Source organism: Vulpes lagopus, chromosome 10 (genome assembly GCF_018345385.1).
Source record: "Vulpes lagopus strain Blue_001 chromosome 10, ASM1834538v1, whole genome shotgun sequence".
NCBI classification, from domain to species: Eukaryota; Metazoa; Chordata; class Mammalia; order Carnivora; family Canidae; genus Vulpes; species Vulpes lagopus.
In genome coordinates, this window is record NC_054833.1 from 50,529,710 (window position 1) to 50,545,523 (window position 15,814).

At 37.2% G+C, this 15,814-nt stretch overlaps 1 protein-coding gene across 6 annotated transcripts in view; it reads right to left on the reverse strand.

Moving 5' to 3' along the window:
* The window catches only part of ATM (ATM serine/threonine kinase), a 117,144-nt gene that overhangs the window by 39,524 nt on the left and 61,806 nt on the right, over nt 1-15,814 (reverse strand). For all 6 annotated transcript variants that reach the window (XM_041771453.1, XM_041771454.1, XM_041771457.1 and 3 more), the window contains 9 exons: nt 15,562-15,736; nt 14,847-15,011; nt 13,925-14,057; nt 12,343-12,438; nt 9,700-9,871; nt 8,443-8,584; nt 7,454-7,630; nt 5,159-5,336; nt 1,458-1,545 (listed from right to left, as the gene is read on the reverse strand). In XM_041771453.1, coding sequence (XP_041627387.1) covers nt 1,458-1,545; nt 5,159-5,336; nt 7,454-7,630; nt 8,443-8,584; nt 9,700-9,871; nt 12,343-12,438; nt 13,925-14,057; nt 14,847-15,011; nt 15,562-15,736 — 1,326 coding nt within the window. The remainder of the gene's footprint in view (nt 1-1,457; nt 1,546-5,158; nt 5,337-7,453; nt 7,631-8,442; nt 8,585-9,699; nt 9,872-12,342; nt 12,439-13,924; nt 14,058-14,846; nt 15,012-15,561; nt 15,737-15,814) is intronic.

Below are 15,814 nucleotides of genomic sequence, written 5' to 3' on the forward strand. Positions count from 1 at the left end.
ACTCCTGCCCTCCACCAAGGGATCCATGGGCCACAGGCCAAGAACAGGCTGCACAGAACAGCAACTGACACACAAATTTTTTTTTTTTTTTACACAAATCTTTTTAAGTAGCCAACTGAATGATAATATTGTTTCTTCTAAGACACAATTACATGTTTTTCCTATTGCAGTTCATTTTTGAAGTCAATCAAAATCTCCTGTGGTAACATGTCAGCATTGGAAGAGACCATAAATACTACCATTTCCAAAACCAATATTATATATGAGATGTGACAAGAGATTGGTTAAGAGCACTGGTTTTAGAAGGTACAACCTGGTTCAAATCTAGCTGGACAACCCCCCCCCCCCCACACACACACACACAAGCTGTATCATCTGCAGCAACTTAATTTTTCAAGCTTCAGTTTGTTCACTTGTAAAGCCCAGGGACAACACATGGCATCAACAATCGTTGCAATGATGAAATGATGCTTCTCAGGCTGATGAGTAAAGTGCTGACACTTAACCATAGCTACTGAGGAACCTGAACTTAGAGATCACACACAGCTCCTGAGCACTGTGGCACCTGAACTTGAACCCAGGTCCTTACACCCTCTGTTCTATCCATATTCTCTCAAACTCTTCGTTGAAGCCTATTCAGAATGAGAACCGAATACCAAGAATTTTGTCTTCTCCAGGGACTGCCCACATCAACACCATTCCACCTGGATGATAAACTGAACGATTCAAGAGTGCCTCCCCACACCAAGAATAGAGATGTTTCTAGCTACAATTAAAGCTCTTTATGGGCTTTCTCAGAAGAGGATCTGAGACAGACAAGACAGTGAATCAGTAACTTTGTTTCTAACTAGAAACAAATACGCTGACAGACCTAATATTTCTTCTTTAAGGAGGGAGTGGGATGGATAAGCGGGGTACAAACAAAAGGAATTCAGGGATTTTTCATTTCCCCCTGCCTCTCCTTCCGAGGCATTACCAACCAAGCATTACCAACCAACAGCTGCCACCAGCACCTGAGACATCAATTTCCACCTACTTGAGTTAACGGAGGACTACACTTTCTTCAGAGCTCCAGTCAACTCTGGAGCAGCAGAAACCAATCAGACCACTCAAGGTAGCAATTCCTGCACTCACTGGTAAAAATCCCATGAATAGTAACAGGAATAAGACATGATACTATAAAACAATTTATCACAATCAAGAAAATAAACACTGCCACAGTATACTGAACCATTTTGAGGACCATAATTCCTAGTAAAGAAACTTTTATCTTATGAAGTTCTTAACCAAAGAACCACCCTGAAAACAGATTATTTCAAAATGATATAAGCATCACACAAATTAAATACAGCACCTTGCAGCAGCAGCATCTAAATTAATCATGTTAAAATTCAACCAGCAGTTAACAAGCTACACTTCTAAATCCCAAACTCCAAAAGCAATATTCACTTCATTACCTCTTCTGTCTCCTCATGTAGTCCACGACAGCCAGCATTGTTCTTTGTGATTTTTTATCCACACAGGATCGGAAAAAGTGCTCTGACTCTGACAAAGAAAGATAGCTCCCCTCAGTCCCAGACAGACTTGCTTATACACATTCTTCCCTGTTTGTGTGTCTGTCTCCCTCTATGCTATAAGCTTCTGGAAGGCAGTAACCTGGCACAAAATTGGTTCCTAATAAATATGAATAAATAAGTAGAATTTAATGGCATTTCTTATTCTTTTAGAATAAACTACGAAGCTTAATAAAACCTGAGAATTTAATTACAATTTGTATTTTATTTCTGAAGGGGACTAATTCACCGATTCAGTAAATATTTATCAAGTCTCTTTTATTTATTTATTTTTAAGATTTTATTTATTTAAGAGACAGAGATAGCGAGGGAGTGCAAAAGTGAAGGGCAGATGCAGAGAGAGGGAGAGGGACAGGGAGAAGGAGAGGGAGAGAGAAGGGAGGGAGAGGGAGAGTCTGCCCAACAGACTCCCCACTGGGCAGGGATCATGACCTGAGCCGAAGGCAGACACTTTACTGACTGAGCCACCCGGGTGCCCCTCGAGGATCTTTTATGTACTCACTGCTCAGGATCACCCCTGAATAAGACAGACCACTGCTGTGCACACAGAACTCACTGACTACATCATGTGCTCTGTGCTATGACAGGGAGAATAGATGGCAGGTAGAGGCATATCAAAAGGAACCTACTCTCAACAATTAAAGTTCCACAGAGGACGTGGTATCTGACAGAAGAGTAACAGCCAGTGTCCCAGGAACAGTCAGGTTATCTGAGATGGCCAGAACAAGAACTCATTGAACCAGAGAGTTGAGAAGCAGCAGGGATGCTGCGTGAGCAAGAAACAGAGGGACTGATGTTATTTACAACCTAGAAGTGAGAGGGTCTGGCAATCTTATGGACACAGAAGAGAGGTTCTCTGGCTTGGGCAGCTGGGTGCCACTCACTGAACAGGTACAAGCATTAGAGAAACCAGGCCAAGGGAAGGGGTGAAGATGCTAAGTCTATTTTGGAGAAGTGGGTCCAAGTTGCACAGGAGACATGTGAGTGTAGACAGAGAGACTGACCTCAGAAAAGATAACTATTTAATCTGACAGAAATTGGTATTTACGGGACACCTAGGTGGCTCAGCAGCTGAGCGTCTGCCTTCAGCTCAGGTCGTGATCCCGGGGTCCTGAGAGCTAGTCCCACACTGGGCTCCCTACATGGAGCCCTCTTCTCCCTCTTCCTGTGTCTTTGCCTCTCTCTGTCTCTCATGATTAATAAATAAAATCTTAAAAAAAGAAAAAAAAGAAAAAAAATTGTATTTCCTTTTAAATGACAATTTTACATATGAAAATTGAATTTTCATTCACAGTCATATAGAAATTGGCACTTTACACAGAGGTAAAATAAAGTGGGCTGATTTTTGCCTAGGAATGGTGATAGCATAACATGTATGTATGTATGATAAACATAAAAAAATGTCTTGGCTATGTTGATGATAATGAACTACCAGGTCATCAGAGGCAGTGATTTTATTAAATTTGGTAATAAAATTATTTTAATATGACTTTAAGTGATTTTAATATTTAAAATTTAAATGCTTAGTGGCAACTGAACCACTTATACCTTATTTCCCAAATTAAGAACAGAAGATATAGTTTAGTTTGTAAAGTTTCTGAGAATTTTTTATGAATATCAATTTTTATATCTATATGAATTTCATATTGATCATCTAAAGAAACTCCACATAAGCCTATCTCAGGTCATTTAAAAGACCAACTTACAATCTACTAGGAACTCAGAATGAACTTCCATGTCTACATTTATAAAAACATTATTTCAAACGGTAGATGTGTAAGTGCAGTCAGTGAAGAGGAACTACATAAAACCTAAAATAAAGTGAGGTCCAAGTGACAACACAGCCATTTCAAATAGGTTTCAGCAGCCCAGAAAGAAATGACTGGGAGAATCGTGTGATTACAACCTACACCAAAGTGACAAGAACCACATTCAAGATTCAGAAGAGCAATTTAGTGGCAGCAAAACAGCACACAAATCCATATTTGTCTTAGAACTGTACTGGTCTCTAGTACACTAAGTAAATCTGTACCTGGCTTTATGTTTGCACATAAAATATGCCAATGATACATATGAAAGACAGTAAGTTAACATTATAGATTTGTGAATTTTTTTTCTTTAATTTTTGGTTTGAAAAACTGACCCAAGATGAGCCCTCAGGTATGCATATATGTATTATGTAAATACAATGTTCCTGCTCCTGGTGGAAGTTCTACAATAGACTCTTCCCATGGAAAATATTTATTTTGTTTTTTTTGTTTTTTTTTAAATTTTTTATTTATTTATGATAGTCACAGAGAGAGAGAGAGAGGGAGAGACACAGGCAGAGGGAGAAGCAGGCTCCATGCACCGGGAGCCTGATGTGGGATTCGATCCCGGGTCTCCAGGATCGCGCCCTGGGCTAAAGGCAGGCGCCAAACCGCTGCGCCACCCAGGGATCCCCAAAATATTTATTTTGAAGCTCAGTTTATATTAGTAAATAAAATATAATCTAATCTATTTGGAGGTTTTTTTGTTGTTTTTTATTTTGTGGTTTTTTGGTTTTTTTTTTCCTTTTTTTTGCTAGTGTGGTTTGTTTTTTTAAATTTTATTTATTTATTCATGAGAGACACAGAGATAGAGAGAGGCAGAGACACAGGTAGAGGGAGAAGCAGGCTCCACAAAGGGAGCCTGATGTGGGACTTGACCTCAGGTCTCCAGGATCACCCCCTGGGCCAAAGGTGGCGCTAAACCACTGAGCTACCCAGGCTGCCCTGTCTAAAGGTTTTTTCTCCACTGCTAGAAGGTAGGGGGTCCCCTTCCTTCCGTGGTGCTAATGCTGAGCACAGGACCTGATATACACCAAATGCTCAGTGCATTGCTCTGTTATTAGAATCCAAAATTCACTGAGGCATCACTATGTGTCAAGAATCATCCTGGGGGGGGGGGGGGATCCCTGGGTGACGCAGCGGTTTGGCGCCTGCCTTTGGCCCGGGGCGCGATCCTGGAGACCCAGGATCGAATCCCAAATTGGGCTTCGATCCTGGAGACCCAGGATCGAATCCCACATTGGGCTTCCGGTGCATGGAGCCTGCTTCTCCCTCTGCCTGTGTCTCTGCCTCTCTCTCTCTCTCTCTCTCTCTCTCTCTGTGACTATCATAAATAAATAAAAAATTAAAAAAAAAATCATCCTGGGGGCTTTCCATATGTTATCTCCCTGAACACTGGCTACGACTTTCTTTCTTTTTTTTAAAGAGATTTTATTTATTTATTCATGAGAGACACAGAGAGAGAGAGAGAGGCAGAGACACAGGCAGGGGGAGAAGCAGGCTCCATGCAGGGAGCCTGATGTGGGACTCGATCCGGGGTCTCCAGATTCAGGCCCTGGGCTGAAGGTGGCGCTAAACTGCTGAGCCACCCAGGCTGCCCTGGCTACGACTTTCATCTCCATTCTACAGATGATGAGAAAATAAATATTGAGACGTTATGGAGTTAAGATAATAAAGCATCCTCAAGGGATTCAAACAAATCTTTCTCTATAACTGAAACATTAACAGTATAAATGCATTAACAGTATAAATGTTAAATGAAATTTAACAGAATACCAGAATCCAAATTTGCAGGGGTTGTGGATCGGCTCGTTGGTGAGGAGTGTCTGAAACAATTAGTGAAGAATCCCTGAATCTGTGTAGAAAGCAGGTTTCTCCAGGATTCATTTGTATCTTGCAGTAAAATATCATGAATCAAGTATGGAAGCACAGTCTGACAAAAGTCAGCTTTCACCTAAGAACACAGAGACACACTGAGCAGACAGTCTGAGGGAAAATAATATATCTCACTTAACATTTTCATTCCCCATTACTGGCACATTAGACTTAAAGAAAAACGACAGAGGGCAGTCCCAGTGGTGCAGCAGTTTAGCACTGCCTGCAGCCTGGGGTGTGATCCTGGAAACCCGGGATCGAGTCCCACATCGGGCTCCCTGCATGGAGCCTGCTTCTCCCTCTGCCTGTGTCTCTGCCCCTCTGCCTGCCTCTCTCTCTCTGCCTCTGAATAAATTAAAAAAAAAAAAAAAAAAAAAAGACAGATGAATCTGCCAGGAACTCCATGTATATTGTACCACTTAAGGCAGCACTTAAGAAAAATCAAAGAAATCCAGAGTATCAATGTCAAACACATTAGTTACATGACACCTGTCCATTTCCAATCTAGGTCATCTGCATATAATGAAACAGGATAAAGCTTACAAATGCAATTATTACATCACTACTGCAAATAAAATTTCATAGTTGAAAAGTGTTGCTAATAACACACAGTTTTCTAAATTACTACAAAGGAAAATGGGAATCAAAGTTTAAGAGAAAAGCTGAAAATCTGATCTTGGTGTGCATTTTCTATACTCAGTGAAAAACTACAAATAGGTTAAAGTGTTTAATAAACCAATTTCTGCATATATAATTTGTGATATACTCCACAGTGTAGAAAGTACTTTAATACTTGTGGTATGTGAAAATAGTCCTCAATCTTATTTTTGTCAAGGTGTCCTCTTTATATATTCATGACACACCACACTCACAGAACAGATGACAGATTACCAAATGTACACTTTTTTCTTTTCTTCTTAGCACAAGTACAATGTAGAAATAATGCTGACAGTGTGATAATTTATTCACTGCTAACATTTCTGTAGAAGCAAGGACTGCTTTATAAACTGCTTTCAATCAGGGCACTTTATCAAAATACTTTCTCTAAATTTTTTTTTTATTTCAAGCTTTTACTTAAACTCTAGTTAGCTAACATATATGGTAAAATTGGTTTCAGGAGACTTCAGTGATTCCTCACTTAAAGACAACACTCGGTGTTCATCACAAGTGTCCTCAATGCCCATCCCATACGCAACTCTATCAACCTTCAGTCTGTTCTCCATTAAGAGCCTCTTGTGGTTTATTTTCCTCTCTCTTTTCTACCCCCCTTCCCCTACATTCCCTATTTTGTTTTTTGAATTCCACATATGAATTTAATCATATGGTATTTGTCTCTCTGACAGTATTATTTCACTTAGTATCATACCCTCTAGTTCTATCCACGTCATCAGTTACTTTTAATTAACTAGTCAGATACTTTGTTTTCACACTGTCATTAAATTGTGTTTGATGGTACTATATAAACTAGGTTAGCATTAAAGTCTTAGAGCATTTTTATATTATACTGTTTTGGATGGCATACTTGATAAAAGTATACCAATTCTGTGTTTGATTTGGTACAGACCTTTACCTCTACTGAAATAAACTGTATTGTACCTTCAAAAATTAAAAAGCAGGGTGTCTGGGAGGCACATTCAGTTAAATGTCTGCCCTTCCTGTGGAGGAAGAGAAATAAACTGTTCGCTTGCTCACACCCTCTCTATTAAGTAAATCTTTAAAACAAATAAATAAATAATAGATAAAAATAAAAAAGTAATGTTAACTGCTATCTCTTTTTTCTTATTTAATAAAGTATACGAGGGAAAGTAAATGACAATGACTTTTTTAAAAATTAAGCTTAGAAAAAGAGAGCAGACTTTTGGTTAAAATAAGTAATTTACAATCATTAGTAACAAATTATTCAAGGCACCCTTTAGAGCTCATCCAGTATGCAGTTACCCCACAGCTGAAACCGACTGCACAAAGTTCTAACTAAACAGAGGTCTCACTGGGCCCCATTTGATGGACTCCCAACAGCCAAGCACAGGTGATATTTCCTGAAGATGTGCCCTACCATAGCACTCTTTTTAGAAAGACAAGCACAAACATGTGCATAGAAGCCAAAGGGAATGGGACAACCAAAGACTATTAAGAGAAGGGTCAAATATAAAAAGTACAGATAGAAAGGGAGTAAGGCAGACTAATTAATCTTCTTACTTCACACATTGGCTTTAATAATTGAAGAATTTCACTTTTCATGCCTCCACTATCCAAAAAAGCACAAGTCAGCCTTTTAATCCAAATGTCATGATTTTCACTTTGGGGAATCCACAGGCTTGTATCATCCAGGCCTTCTAAAGGACTTTCTTTATCCAGTCTGGGTACTTCCAAAAACTAGAAAGAAAATAGTCAAAACATGTAAGTAAGGTAATTAGAAATACATTTTATCTTTCCTATACAGAACATATTTAGGTATAAAATCTGTTTCCAAGCCAAACTAAATATAGTTAAAAATGAATCTGGAGGCAATGAGTAACATAAAATACATCTATGTTTATATGGAAGGCCATGTGGTATGATTAAAAAATTACTGGTCTACACAACAGGATACTTGAGTCCACTCTTAGCTCATTGCAACACAAACTCTGCCTCACTGGTCTCATGGACAAAACCAGCTCAAGTCTACCACAGAGAACTGATTTCAAAATGTTACAATTACAGTGTTTTACAGATTGTATTACTGATCTTATTAATAATTTTTATTACCAGTAACTTCACTAAGACCAAAATTATATTTATGATATATTTAAAAGACTATTACAATGATGGGTTTATGTCCTGAAGTTAATTTGGTGAAAATTCTGTTTACCTCCTACTTGCTTTATAAGAAGAAAATATGAAAGAGGAATGTTTAGACTAAAAGAAAAGCAGAGTTCCTAAATATCCTTCAGAATACTCTCGGTCAAATGCTGTAGGATATTAACGTGGAAAAAGGGAGAAACCTAGAGGTCATTTTATATCTCACTAAAGGACTGTGATACTTTAACTTTCTATAGACATATACACTTGCTTGTTGCACAAAACCTACAAACCACACCTAACATCAATGGATTTCATAGGATTGATGTAAAAGCTTTCTACTCCCACAACAAACCGAAATTTCCAGATATAGTGGGTATTCAATAAACATTTATTATTTGAGAGACCTTTTTTCTCGATGTTCTAAAAGGCTGTAGATAGATCAGCATGGGGTCAGTTGTCGTCTTATAAATCTCCCAGAAACTATGTCCAGTCTTTGTGGCTAAAATGCTCTTCAAACAGGTAACAGCAGCTGATCGTACTTTGACACTGAAAAATATATAATTCAGATGCCTATAAAGTATTTCAACTATTGATGAATGTGAAGTAACCTCCAATAAAAAATTTAAATCTAAAATTTAAAATTTATATTATAGTTGAACCTTGAACAACTTAGGAGCACTCATCCCCACACAGTCAAAATCTGCATATAAATCATGACTCCCCCAAAACTTTACCACTAATAGCCTGCTGTCGACAAGAAGACATATAGATAACATAGTCAATTAACATATATTTATATATGTGTTATACATTGTATTTTTATAACAAAATAAGGTACAGAAAAGAGAATGTTCTGAAGAATATCATAAGGGAGAGAAAATACATTTACAGTACCATATTGTGTGTGTTTATGTGTGTGTGTGTGTGTGTGTGTGTGTGTGTGTATAAAATCCACATATAAGTGGACCCAAACAGTTCAAACGTGTCATTCAACCACAAACTGTAAAGGTCAACTATGTCAGGCAGTTTTTACATTAGAAAATTTTACATCTATAAATAAAAATTCCATAGCATCAAAGCCAAAATTATCAAAGAATTTTTACTATTCCTTCAGTAAACCTGAGTTAGTAATCACTGCAGGAGTGGGGGGCACAGAAAGCAAATGTAATTTCATAGCCACCAAGCAGAAATCAGGACAGAATCTGCTGCAATTTTGTTCAACATAAAGAAAATCAATGGGCAAAAGAAAAACCCTATCTGATTGGCTTAAGATTTTTGGAGTTAAGAAGCTGCTTCTCTAGGACTTATTTTAAGAGGCTAGAAATACTTTCAATGAGAGAATAGTGCCTTTGATTTCAACAAGTGCCCAAAACATCCTCTTTTGCAATTCTATTTTAATGTTCTGTATAGAACTTCCTGAAAACTTCCTTATTGTGTGTCTAGTCTACTCTCATTAGAATTTAACATTGGTCCTGTCGGATATGCTCATCAGTGAATCCAGTGCCTGGCACATAGTAGGCCTTCAGAGATTAAAAGAAAAGTATGGCCACTTAAAGGAGAATGCTTTAGTTTCAGGACATGTTATTTATGTAAAGTATCAATCTCCTTAAATGTCAGACGAAGTAGGTGCCATCAGACATTCAGTGTTATTAAATACTCACCAATCTTCTACCAGTGTGTTATTCAGGTAGGTCAATGTGATGAAGGTCCACTGAAGTTCTTTATCTTCAAATAACTCAGAGGCCTTGATAGAAGATATATCTCTGCTATGCTGTAGGGCTATCGTAGAGAAATCTACAGGACCCACTTCTCCCAGGCAGCTTCCAACAGCCTCTATATTTAGAAATTCTTTTTCAGTACAGTTGTAGCTAAAAGATCTCCCATTAAACAAATTTTCTATTTTCAAAAATATGTTTTGTCATCCTTCAAAATTTAAGTGGTTTCTTTTTTTTTTTTTTTTTAAGATTTTATTTATTCATGAGAGAGAGAGAGAGAGAGAGAGAGAGAGAGAGGCAGAGACACAGGCAGAGGGAGAAGCAGGCTCCATGCAGGGAACCCAATGTGGGACTTGATCCCGGGACTCCAGGATCACACCCTGGGCCAAAGGCAGGCGCTTAAACCACTGAGCCACCCAGGCATCCTGATTTAAGTGGTTTCTCAAAGATTGTGAATAGATTAAGGATATTGTATCAGTAGGCCAAAGATATTTTCCCATATAAAATCCTATCCAGGAGAGAGAAATTAGTAACAGAATGTAGACAGTAAGGATGAAAGTCTAAACACAGCTACTATACGAAAGTTATCAACAGATGGTAAAACTGTTAAAACATTTTTGAGGTATTATATATACAAAGTACACAAATCTTAAACACTCAGTTCAGTGAAAACTGACACACACATTCTCTTCAGCACGCAGAGGATGTTATCAGCATCCTCAGAGGATGTTATCAGCACGCAGAGGATGACAGAGCAGCTCCTGCGTGCCTGAGAACTCCCTCACGCTCTTTCCCAGCCGTGAGGGGATTTACCACAACACACAAACACATTTTCTGATAGCTGTCCTTTCAAAAGGTGCAGCCCTAGCTCCTCCTGCCTTGAGTGTGGCATGTACTTGCTGACATGCTTCTAACACAGCGTGCAAGTCTTTTACTTCCTTGATTAAATTTATCTCCAAGTACTGGATTCCTTTGGATGCTATTATAAACAGAACTGTAAATGGAATAAAACTTTCTTTTTAGATGTTCACTGCTGGTGTACAGAAACACAACTAAATTTTGCATATGGATCCTATATCCTGCAGTTGTGCTAAGGTCATTTATTAGCTTTATTACAGTCAATTTCTTGTAGGGTCTCTGGGATTTTCTAGATATGGGATTGTGTCATCTGTGGAGAGAAACAGTTCTACTTCTTCCTTTCCAATCTGGATGCTTCTTCTTTTCTTCTTGTTCCACTCCTCTCGCTAGAACCTCCTGTACAACTTGGGCCACCACTGGGAAAAGTGGGCAACCCTGTTTCCTTCCTGACCTGGGAGTGAAAGCTTTTAGTCTTTCACCACTAAGAATGATGTACAACCAAACTAAAATCTTCTGTTATACAGGAAAGCCACTCAGGACTCCTGGAGCAAATCAGGTCTGTCCCTGGAAACAGCACCACTACAGACAGGACACAGACATATGAGTTCCTTGATCAAATGACACTTCCAGGGTCTGGTAAAGGCTCTGTTTCTCAGTCTGAGGGCTAGCTAGATGAACAGGTACTTTCTGATTATGAAAAACTTCCGAGTTAGATACTATTATCTGTATCCTTTTCTGTATGTAAGGTATATTTCAGTTACAATAACTTATAAATTAAAAAATGCCCTAGATACTAGGCTCCCAGTGAAAAGACAAGATAGACTCCATTGAAAGAAAGTAGAATCTGTGAAAGACCTCTTATTCCTCCAATTTTCCTTATTTGAAACAATGCTGCCATAACAACCTCAAGCTGACTTCAATCAGTGTTTCCATCCTGTGATCACTTAGCCTAAACACATCTAAATAGGACGTATGGTGGCCATTTATCTTACACTAAGACACCCCTCAAATGGTGGCAGGAAAGGGTTTGGATGTGGCTTTAATATCTGAGTTTAATTCACCCAGCCCTCCAAATCCTCATGCTTACTATGTCCTACAAAAAAGATGAAGCACCAGTCAGTTATATTTACAAAATATAGTACAAGTCAATTTATTTGCAACATAACACTACAAATATTTATTTCTGACTTTCTTAAAAACATAAAAGTATTTTTATTTTTTTTATTTTTTTCATAAAAGTTTTTTTTTTTTATTTTTTTTTTACCCACCCCACCACGCCCCTATAAAAGTATTTTTAAATGAACAGTTAGGGGGACGCCTGGTTGGCTCAGTGGCTGAGTGTCTGCCTTTGGCTCAAGGCATGATCCTGGATTCCCAAGATCGAATTCCGCATCAGGCTCCTTGCATGGAGCCTGCTTCTCCTCCCTCTACCTGTATATCTGCCTCTCTTTCTGTGTCTCTCATGAGTAAATTAATAAAGTCTTTAAAAAAAATAAATTATTGAACAGTTATGTACACACATAAATCATTAACTTCTCACTTTATGCAAATGTTTAAGGAAGGAAAATATGAAAGGAGGGTTGCTTAGGGACACTTGAAATAAACAGAAATATAACTCAACTAGCATTTCACATTTCCCTATTATTCCAAATGACAAACTTTTACTGATTTTGAAAACAGAGATGACCAATGAAACACAAAAACTCATATTCATTTAGCCAAAGAGCTTACCTAATACTTCTCTTTCACCAGTGTGGTTCACTGCCATCTTGCATAACTGCAACAAGCTGACAATGAGCTTCACCATTATGCCATCCTGCGGGTTATCTACGAACAGTTTTGAAAAAATTAGTTTCAACCACAATGGAGAAATTGCATTTCTTTACAATATGTTTTATATTAAATTATCTGACTAGAAAATTTTCATTCAGTTTTTCTAAAAAACAAAGTTTTAAATCATGAGCAGGTCAAAAACATAAAGTGAGTGTACTTGAGCTACCTTATAAAACAGAACCATGTAAAAGTGATCAGCAGTATTTGGCAGACAAAGAGTAATATCCTAAGAAGTTGTGCAAACCAGTTAATACTTTAGCAAAATCACTAAGAGTTAGAAACACAAAAATCATTCAACATTAACCTACAAGAGACCTTAGAAGCTCACTTTGGTCTTTAACCCCTAGCATCTAGTCTACACCAGCATTGTCCAATAGAACTTTGTGCAATGAGAAAAATATTCTACAATGTGTCCAACAATAGCCACTAGTCTAGTTAGTACTGGGAACCTGACATGTGCTAGCACGATTGAAGATACTAAATTTTAAATTTTATTAGACTTTAATTCACTGAAATTTAAATAGCTAAAAACAGCTAGTGGCTGTATTAGATAAGACAGGTATGGACCAATGAATTACCCAAACACATGAGAACAAAAGAGAGAAGTATTCATCTTTTACACATGCGCACACACACTGCACGCACCTCAGAACAAATGCACTACAAACTGAACTCATATGATCAAAACCCAAATTAGTTTTTAAAACTAATGGGGAAAAAAAATCTACAACAGAAATAGGAAATTAATGGTCAAAAGATGAAAATCAAAACATAAGTAGAAATAATTTCCTTTCTAGGAAATAAAGGGTTACAGAAGGGGAAGGGGGGTAACTGGGTGATGGGCATTAAGGAGGGCACATGATGAGATGAGCACTGGGTGTTATACTGTATATTGGCAAATTGAATTAAAATAAAATGAAAGAAGTTGTTTCCCCTAAGTACAGTACCACAATAATCTAAACTCAAATCAATATAAAAATGTTTTCTTAAAAAAAAAAAAAAGGCTAGAAACACATATACAAAAATGTGTGTTAATATAGAAAAACACATATACATATGCAAGTATACATATGCACATACATGGCTAAGACACTTAGAGTGGGATACATTTCTTTTATTTAAACAACTTGGAGCAACAGGCAGGGATAGATTACCTGTATGCCTGGCTCTAAGGAATTCAAAGGTTTCTTTCAGACAGCAGGAAGTGGTTAAAACTATTCAAGCAGTAGCGTAACACCATTGATTGTGTCTGGCTTTAGAGAAACCACTGTGGTAGAGGTGTAGGGGATGGATAAAATGGGGGTAATTCAAGATGAGGAGACCATTTACGATCTCATTTATGGTTAGATGAGAAACGATAAGGTCTGAACTACCTGACCAGAGTCTAAACTAAGTTCACGGCTACTAAAGATCAAGAATCTAGAAAAGACTCTTTTGAAAAGACATAGGTCCAAGTAACCCATGTCATTAACATCAGTACCCTGAGATGCTCTCATGAGGTCTGCCATCTGGTCCTTATGCTGTGCGAGCTGTCTGCAGACATCCTTCAAGCCTTCAAGCCTTGTCAAAGGGAGTGCATCATAAACACTCACCGAGAGAAAATGGTTTATTTCCTAAAAGAGGAAATTAGTTAAAAATGTAACCTGCTTTTTGGACATGCATGAAGTCTGTGGAATAAAACGTAAAGAAAGAAATTAGTAAGTGCCTTTTATAGACATTGACTTATATCACTATTATTACCACCTGAGGTAGAAATAAATGACTTCTTCCATTTCAAATCTGCCAATGTTTTATCCACTTAAAATTCCAATAGATTCTCTCATGATAACATACTTAAGATTTTAAGATTGGAATAGCATATTCCAAGGGAAAAGCTTAAATCTCTACTTATTTAGGACTGTAACTCTAGTTCGACATTGTAGTACAATTTAACTACATTGTCATACTGACATAATATTTTTTATAATAAAATTATAATTTATACCAAAAAACACATCTGAACAGAATTTTCAAGTTTATAGAGATTAAAAAGTAAGATTAAAAGCTGAAAAATTCTTTTAAAAGGCAAATACATGCACATACATGTACTTGCACATCTCTAATTCAAACATTAAATTGTCCCTTAAAGGATCAGATGGTAATTTTGAGATATTAATGGATCTGATGTGTATGAAAATCAAGCATATTTTAGATCATATTTCTTCATTAATTTCAGATCTTAACCAAGAAATCTTGATATTTATCATTTTACTGCAATACAAGAGGATATATTGTTTCAGTTTTTTTATTTGTTGAGGGTAAATCTCATGTTATTTTTAATCACAATTTTAAGAAAATATTTAGTTTTTATTTTTAGAGAATTGGAAGTTTTCAAAAAAGTCAGATGATAGAATAATTATTACCTCCAAAAGTGAAAAGGGTCCATTACTGTACTTAATTTTCTGCTGAGTAATGCGCAAATCCTTAAAGACATCATGGTCAGGAAAAGGATCTAAAAGTTTAATTGTCATATAGAGGTTTTCATTATCCTTGTTATCTATCACTAAGTATTTCAACAAGTCCAATACCTAAACATAATTAAAAAAAAATAAAAAGAAAAAATGGTTTAATTATATTTTAAGGTAAAACAACCAAACCTACTGTAATAAATGATAAAAACTTTACTAACCCAGTTCCAAGAAAAGGATCTAATTACTTCTATAGTACCACCTATGACTTCTGTGCTTTCAAATGATTCAACAAATATATAAGGTGCTGCTACAGGATGGGCACTGGGGTAGACACATGCCAGTACTACTGGAACATTCTGTGTACGTAAGACCTCACCATTACAGCAGGGTCAATGGCTGCCCTGGTTTTTATTACCTCTAAACTTCAATCTAAGAAACTACTAAGTTATTCGTTAGTTCAAAATTACTAGGTACTCTGTAATTACATTATTACAAAGATTAATTAATTGCAAATGTTTTTCCAACCATTTTTCAGAGAATATTTTCACTAAAATGGCTAATGACACTGAGTAAACAAAACATTCCAGCTTTGAAAGGAGCTGCCTTTCAAGAACACTTTTATCAATGTTATTTCAAATATCTCTGCAAAGATGATTTGGGGCAGTACCTGGTCCTGAACTTCCATCTGATCATTCACTAGGGGTATAAGTGTACCGATGATGACATGAAGATGATTTTCTAGAGCATCCTTACAGTAAGTGACTGCTGTGTGGCAAACCCGGCTTAACAGGTCACAACACAGGGAGAAGCTCCGTAACGACACATCCATGAAACGAGAAGGCCTAACCCAGGGAAAAAACAGTAAGTTTAAGAAACTATTTCAGTACAAGCTTATATAAAAGTCATTTTTCTTCATCAGC